The 8,277-nt window shown below is 41.7% G+C and overlaps 1 protein-coding gene across 1 annotated transcript; it reads left to right on the plus strand.

Annotated features, from left to right (window-relative positions):
• Positions 1-658: 658 nt before the first annotated feature.
• On the plus strand, positions 659-7,188 carry LOC113425940 (zinc finger protein 215-like). The gene is made up of 5 exons (XM_087953696.1): positions 659-1,603; positions 2,382-2,508; positions 4,084-4,166; positions 4,767-4,893; positions 5,836-7,188. Exons 1-5 carry the CDS (start codon positions 1,082-1,084, stop codon positions 6,459-6,461), a joined length of 1,485 nt encoding a protein of 494 aa, XP_087809822.1. The 5' UTR covers positions 659-1,081; the 3' UTR covers positions 6,462-7,188.
• Positions 7,189-8,277: the final 1,089 nt, after the last annotated feature.

The following is an 8,277-nucleotide window of genomic DNA, read 5'->3' on the forward strand; positions in this document are numbered from 1 at the left end:
TTGTGAAATTAAGGAATGTTCATCATGTCCTCTGACTGCTGGTTGGTGCTCGTGGATGCATTTTGCTAGTCGTCTGCCTGTTTATCCTACATAGTGGTTGTCCTAAACAATATTAAGAATAACAAAAGCAACAACAACAGAGTTGGAAGGGACCTTGGAGGTCTTCTAGTCCAACCCCCTCCTCAGGCAGGAATCTCTACACCACTTCAGACAAATGGTTGTCCAATGTCTTCTTAAAAACGTACAGTGTTGGAGCTTTCATAACCTCTGGAGGCAAGTTGTTCCACTGATTGTTCTGTCAGGAAATTTCTCCTTAGTTCTAGGTTGCTTCTCTCCTTGTTTAGGTTTCCATCCATTCCTTCTTGTCCTGTCTTCTAGTGCTTTGGAGAATATATTGACCCCCTCTTCCTCGTGGCAGTCCCTTAGATACCGCAATGTATGTATGTATGTATGTATGTATGTATGTATGTATGTATGTATATGTGTACACACACATACAGACATACCCCGAGCTAAGTCCAAAAATGCCAGGGAATTTCTAGAAACCTGGCACTCTGTCAAATCAGCCATCAATAGAAACATAGACATTAACAACATCTATGCAAAAGAGACAATCAACCAGCAAAAAAAAAAGGAACTAAAAGACCCAAGCACCTATCCACAACCCAGATCAGCATAAATTAAATCCAAGATTAACATCAGACCAACAATCAAGTAAACAATGCCTCAATCAAGAAATTACTAAAGAAGGCAACAGCAAACAGACAAACCAAATAATCTCTAAGAACACCCCCACCAACACTGACAGGGCAAGTTGCAAGACTAGAATATATACTGAGAGCAAACCCCACATCTTACTAGCACTGATGATGTTACCTAGTTGGGTAATGAAATGTCGGCAAGAAACAAGTGAGCTGGGAGAGCACCAAGGACCCCTCATTTCAACCCTAAACTACAAATATTCTCCTTTATTTTCCTTAACTGTTTGTTTCCTTTTCCCTTTAGCTTGGCAGTTGAAAACATCTTTCATAGTGAGCAAGGATTTTAACTGGTTCAGGATAAAAGCCAGACTCCTCCAAAGATGGCTCAAGGGGGCTGTTCTTACTTTTCTGCTTCTATAAAAGAAAGTCGTTTTGCAGATGTAGGGAAATCTCTGGATTTGTTTGGAACAGCATTTCAGCCCAGAGAAAAAATAAACTCGCGGTACACAGCAAAGGAAGGAAAAGAGAAGTTCTCTCCTATAATTCTGGCTGGGACTCTTGGAAAATTCTGGGGAAGGTCTTGGCAGAACATCTTGGAAGAAGAAACCACCCGTTGGATTGTGCAGCATCACCCTTTCAAGTTCTTCTGTAAGGAGGTTGAGGGACCTCGAGAACTTTGCAGCCAACTTCATCGCCTTTACCATCAGTGGCTGAAGCCAGAGAAGCACACGAAAGCTCAGATGTTGGACCTAGTGGTCCTGGAGCAGTTCCTGGCCATCCTGCCCCCAGAAATGGAGCGCTGGGTGCGAGAGTGTGGAGCAGAAACCAGCTCCCAGGCAGTGGCCCTCGCAGAAGGTTTTCTCCTGAGCCAGGCGGAGGACAAGAAGCTAGCAGAAATGCAGGTGAGAGAATATCACCAGGTAATTCAAGATGGTCATGGCATGAAACCAGTGGTACAAAATTCTTAAAGGTTTCCCTATAGAAAATGCTGCTATAGAGCATTGCATGCCAGAACAACCACGTATAAAGATAATTTTTCCCCTGTGCCATCACTCTGCCGAACACTTAATTCCCACAGCACAGACTCACTTCTCATCTTTTTTCAACTTCTCATCTTTCCTACTATCTTCTATTGGTTTCTTAAGATTTATCAATTGTTGTTTGTAACTTATGATTAATGATTGCAACCATGATCTATGAACTATTAATTCTGTTTATATGTACACTGTGAGCTTATGCACCAGAGACAAATTCCTTGTGTGTCAATCACACTTGGTCAATAACTTGGTTCTGTTCTGTTCTGTTCTCTATTCTTTTTTTTTTTTTTTAATAAAAGTTTTATTGTTTTTAAGACATAGACAAACACAACATAAAAACATCAAGCCATCTTCCGTGTATGTACATACAGTGTGTTGGTTGGTTTACAGATTGTTTTGTGCTTCCACTTCATAGTCTTCACTTACAATTACATTGTATATGTTCTTGTATTGTCAATCAAATATTCCTAAATACATTAATATCATTACTCTACTCTATTCTTATAGGGCTAGGAAAGACAGGAAAACATTTCATTTCCTCACTAAGCAGATCATACTATTACTCTCCTATAAGATATGGAAATCCAAGTTCTTCCAGGAAGCAGTATGGATTGGAGACAGTAATATACTCTTTTCTGTTCAGGTTTATGAACCCTTCATGGAGATGGCTGTTGAATATCCCAAAGCAAGGGGCAGTGTGTCATATTCCTCTCAGAAGCTGGCTTCTAGAGGTATCTCCCAGGAAGACCCACCTCTAAGTACTTCCACAGGTAAAGGAGAATTATTCTGATGTAGCACCGCCCTGTTGGCCAAACTGTGGAATGGCCCAGTCAAATGCTGGGATCATTACCTGGTGCAAAGGAGCCAATTATCAAACAAGGCAGGTAATTACAGCTTATTCGTTCTGTACAGCTACACAGAGGCTCACTCTTGGGATCCAAGTCATTAAATGAGAGCCGCAATTACACAAATTAGCAGAATCTCTATACTCTTGTAAAAAAACAAAGACATATGATTGTTAGCAGTCAATAGGCAGTACATTATTCACATCCCTAGTACAGGTAGTCTTCGACTTACAACAGTTCATTTAGTGACTGTTCAAAGTTGCAACGGCAACTGCAAAAAGTGACCTAGGATCATTTTTCAAACTTATGACCATTGTAGCTTCCCCACGGTCATGTGATCAGAATTAGGATACTTGGCAACTGGCCCATATTTATGACAATTGCAGTGTTGGTGATCACCTTCTGCAACCTTCCGACAAGCAAAATCAGTGGGGACACCAGATTTACTTAACCATATTACTAACTTAACATCTCCAGTGATTCACGTAACAACTATGGCAAGAAAGGTCATAAAATGGGGCAAAATTCACAACAAATGTCTTACTTACCAACAGCAACTTGGGGTGCCATTGTAAGTCAAAGATTGCCTGTATAGGATTGCCCTTCCAGAAAGTGTCTTTATTACTTTGCCCTACTTTAGTCATTGCACCTCGTACAACGAAATCAAACACCATCTTCAGTGCACATCATGACCATGAGAATAAACACAAACACACATCCTTCACATTCCACACATTGAACCGAAACCGCCAACACTGCACCAACACTGCACTATACAGCAGAATTCAAAAGAGCTACTGCCCTGGGATAGAAGCTGTTTTTTAGCCTATTTGTGCTTGTTTTTAATATTCTGTACCGTCTACCAGATGGTAATAGTTAAAAAAAAAAAAAGGGTGCCCAGATGGATCTTTGAGAATGTTTTGAACTTTCTTAAGGCAGCAAGAACTATGAAGCTCTTCCAAAGAGGGGAGAAGCAACCAATTATCTTCTGGGCAATGACGTTAACCCTCTGGAATGCTTTCCTATCTTCCCTGGTGCAATTGGCAAAACATACAGAGGTGCAGTAACTTAAGATACTCTCTATGGAGCAGTAGTAGAAGGTCACCAGCAGTTTTTCATTCAGTTGTTGTTTTCTGAGAAGTACTGTAGCCTTCCTATCTCTAACCAAAAAGGCTGGTAGCTTAGAATGCAAAACATCCTAGCTAATTTACCTGCAGCAGGTAAGGGGAGTTAGTTTTGAGACTGTTGCTTCTCAGAGACAGGGCACTTCTTTGCTAATGGCAACCTCATGAGCCTTCCAGAAATACGAAGGGCAGAGCAAGGGTCCCTGAAAACAAACATGAACAAACAATGGAGATTTCAACAAAATGGAGTTTCTCTGGCTAAACTGCTTATATCAGCCCGTCGTGTGCCAGAATGGCCTTTGTGTAGTGTTGCTCCAGAATGCACAAAGAATGTTTTAAAAACAAGTACTTTTTACACCTTTTGTTTCACTCCCAGAGAATAGTACAGCACCATTGTTACCTGTGGAAACATCTCTTCTTTGCGGTGCAGTAGAAACGGCAGTTTTGCCTCGAGCTCAGGTAGGAAGAAGATTCTACTCTCCAAAATCAAAAGATGATTTAATCAAAGAGCATTCAGTGAGCTTCTCCAGAGCCACTTCTTTCAATGTGAGATCCTGTTTAGTCAGTTTTTTTAAAATCATGAGCAGCTTCCCATCCATTTGCCTATTAACAGGATCATGTGTGATTCATTCAAGGGCATCTCCCAAAATCTTCATATAAGTCTTTAATAAGTGTCGAGTTGATCTCTGAGAACTAACATAAGCCACTGTTTAAAACGTCACCTAGCACTATAAAAACAAGTTGATAAAAGTAAAGACTTGAGCCTTTATTCAATAATTCATCCAGAATTTGTCTCATCAGTTGAATCTAGATTATGGTATGGCTGTCTCTGAACTGAATTGAAGGCCCTGCAAGATAGCTTCAATTAATAAAATATTGTCCCAGCTATGTCATCAATCAGATTTGAATTCTGACCAATTTTGGTGGCAGATGTCTCTAGGGGAGATACACATATTCCCTATATAAAAACTGATCTGGAGGATTTCTTCATTAAGAAACAGAATTTGTGAATAGTTCCTAGAACTGTACATTAATAGCAACATTTTCTTCCCTCTCCAGGATCCTGTTTCTTTTGAGGATATAGCAATTAATTTCTCTGGGGAAGAATGGACTCTGCTGGATTTTGACCAGAAAACTATATACACAGAAGTCATGCTGGAAAATGCTAAGATTGTGGCCTCCATACGTAAGGGTTCCTTTTTCTCTGGGAATAGGAGCTGTAGTGGCGTAGTGGTTAGAATACACTATCGTAGGTTAATTCTACGGAATGCCAGGAGTTGATCCTCACTGGCTCAAGGTTGACTCAGCCTCCCATCCTTCTGTGGTTGGTAAAATGAGGACCCAAATTGTTGGGGGCAATATGCTGACTCTGTAAACTGCTTAGAGGGGACTGTAAAGCATTGTGAAGCGGTATATAAGTCTAAGTTCTGCTATAGTAGCAAATATTTGTAACTCAGGTGTAGGATGAGGGTAAAGCTTCATTCTCCGAGCTCCAACCCACAACCTCAGAGAATGAACCTCTACCCTCATAAGTCTAAGTGCTATGGAGAAGTAATTTATTTATTTTCTTTCTGTTCTTTTTCTACAGTTGAGTAGAACTTCCTTAACTGCATTGTTCCTTCCATTTGCTCTGGTACTAGAGCTAAAATCTTTATGCTATCTCTATAAAGAGCAGAGAGTCACCTCCCAGTCAAGTTCTGAACCTAGAGAGACCCACAATGTTAAATGAAGGGATGGAATTCCTAATAATTGGGCTCTCCTCTTAGCATGACTAGAAGGTATAACCTACCTATTTGACTCAAGATCTAATTGATGTAGCTGCTGCATTGATATTCAGTGGTACCTTTAAATTGTGGCCCAAATTTTTCAAGAAAATGAACCTTGCTTTGATGTCAACCTATAGGTTACCCTAGCTATATGACAGTGGTTTCCAACAACACAATAAAAAAGCACCAGAAGTTGAGAAAAATTCCATATGGCACAAAAGAAATGAAAATGTGGGGAAATTGTGATAATGTTAATATAAAATGTGCAACTAATGCAGCATGATCCTTCTTAGCACCCTCACTTTTTGCCTAAATCATCTCACCCCCCCCCCTTTTTTTTTCTTTTTCTTTTTCTCAAGCAGGTGATGAGCAGAAGTTTGAGGATGATAAGAAGCCAGTAGCAGAAAAATTGCAAGCAGTCAAGAATAAAATTAAAGAAACTTTCTTTGAAAATCCACAGGGACCAAAAAGGCCTAAGGAAAACCAACTCAACAACAGGGTGGAGAAATCGACAATGCAATGTGCAGAAATCCATGTCTTCCTGCCCCAAGAAGATCATAAAAAGAAAAATTGTATAAGGTGTGGAAACATATTGAGGAATATGTCCAATTTCTGTGACTGCTGTGAAACCCTCATCAAAGAGGAACAATACAGACACAAAAAGCAAAGAAAAAATGATAACTGGGACCATGCTCTCTCTTTACACCAAAGCGCCCACGCCGGAGAAAAATCCTTTAAATGCCTGGAGTGTGGGAAAAGTTTCAGTAAGAGCAGTAATCTGAATGCCCACAAAAGGATCCACACAGGGGAGAAACCATACAAATGCCTGGATTGTGGGAAAAGCTTCCGCAAGAACGGTAACCTTACATCCCATATAAGGATCCACACAGGGGTGAAACCATACAAATGCATGGGCTGTGGAAAAAGTTTCAGGTGGAACAGCAATCTTACTTCCCATAAAAAGATCCACATAGCGGAGAACCATTGAAAGACATGGAGCGTGCAAAGACATCACTATGATCTGTCACAAAAGGTTCATCATGAGGGGAAAAGTAGGTAAACAAGCGGCATGTGGAAAGAGCAAGTACAGTCACTAACCATGCTTCCGAGAAAACAACCTACTTGGGAGAATCCGCATAAATGAACAGAGTCTGGGAGTATCTTCAGGATGATCAATTGCTTTATTTTCCATAAGAGAGCTCACATGGGAGAGAAACCACATAAATGCATTTAGTGCCAAAGGTGCAAGATTATGAGTTCCTTTATTTCGCAGAAAGGGATCCACAGGAGGGCAGAACAATGCACAGACTTGGAGTGTGCAGAGATGCCATTATGATGGGGGGTTGCTTTAGCGCCAATAAAAAGTTCCATTTGGGAAAGAAATGTTTACAGCAGAGGATGGATACAGGATACTGAAGTAGGATGGAAAAAATATTATGTTCATTTAATTTTCCCCTATTAATTACTTAGAGCAGTGGCCCCCAACCTTTGGGGCCCCCAACCAGGGACCGCATCTGTGAAGTTTTTTCTGCGGAATGGAGGGGGTAAGGTTTCCCATGCTACCTGCATCCCGCAGATGGGGCTTCACTTGTCTGCGTGGTCCAATTGCTGGCATGCCGTGGACCAGTGTGGATCCACAGACCTGGGGTTGGGGATTCCCATTTTAGATCACATAAAAGGATCCACACTAGAGGCAAATCGTATAAATACATACCGTGTTTCTCCAACAATACGGCCTCCACCAATAGGAAGGCCCAGCATGTTTTTGGGCATAAAATCAAATTAAGCCCTCACCCCAAATTTAGGCCTATTTTAAAATATGCAAAATAAGGGGAAGGGCGGGAGACTTACCGTTAGGAGCGCCCGGCGGGCGGATTCCTCGCCACCAGCCGCTCCTAACGGGCGATCATGGCCAAGCACAGAGAGCTCCCTACTCCCACCTTTGCTGCAGACACCTTTGGCACCTGCCATTTGTCAGAAAATGTAGGGTCTTCCACTTGGGAGAGGGTTGGACTAGATGACCTATAAGGCCCCTTCCAACTCTGATTATCTGTATCTGTATAAAAGGAGAAACCTTATAAATGTACTGAGTGTGGAAAAAAGCTTCCAGTCAGAGTTAGTCAGACCTTACTTCTCATAAAAGGATCCATATAGGAGAGAAACCATCTAAATGCTGGAGTGTGTAAAATATTTCCAGTGATCATAATTCAGTTGCTTTCCATAAAAGAATTGATGCAAGTGAGAAATAGTTTTTAAACTGACTGAATGAGTGAAGCGTATAGCAAAATCTTTACTTCTTTTCACATCAGAGGAGTCCTAATGTGTGAGATCATTAAAATTAATGTGAAGAAAACTTTGATAGCAATAGACTGATAAAACAACCCTACAGAGCCCTGTACCTATAAATTCATAAAAAATGAGGACAAATGATGAGATCTGTTTTGGTTTAGCGAGAGAAAGGGAGAGAAGAGTTGCGGCGTAATTTTCAGGAGGAAGTGGGTGTACCCCACGGCAGGGAGCCCAAGGAAGAAGGGCTGGTAGGCAACGGAGGCGTCCCGTAGCTCGGAAGCAGCCTGGAGACGCGCCCGGGAAGAGGCACAGATGCTGCCTTGTAGTCCCCAAGCCAACTGCGTGTGCCGCCTTTAGTTATGTGCGCTCCGCGCTTTGGGCATCTCCGTGTCCTTTCCACCTGGCGCCCTTGCTGCTTTCTGGCTCTTTAGCAACCGGCTTCGTGTTTGGAGCTCCAAACGGCAGCGGAAGCTCCAAATGCGGAAGCTCCAAACATGATGGTGGGCGATCTTTTT

This window comes from Notechis scutatus, chromosome 2 (assembly GCF_049901735.1).
Source record: "Notechis scutatus isolate UNSWTSFEM ecotype Mainland chromosome 2, rNotScu1.2, whole genome shotgun sequence".
NCBI classification, from domain to species: Eukaryota; Metazoa; Chordata; class Lepidosauria; order Squamata; family Elapidae; genus Notechis; species Notechis scutatus.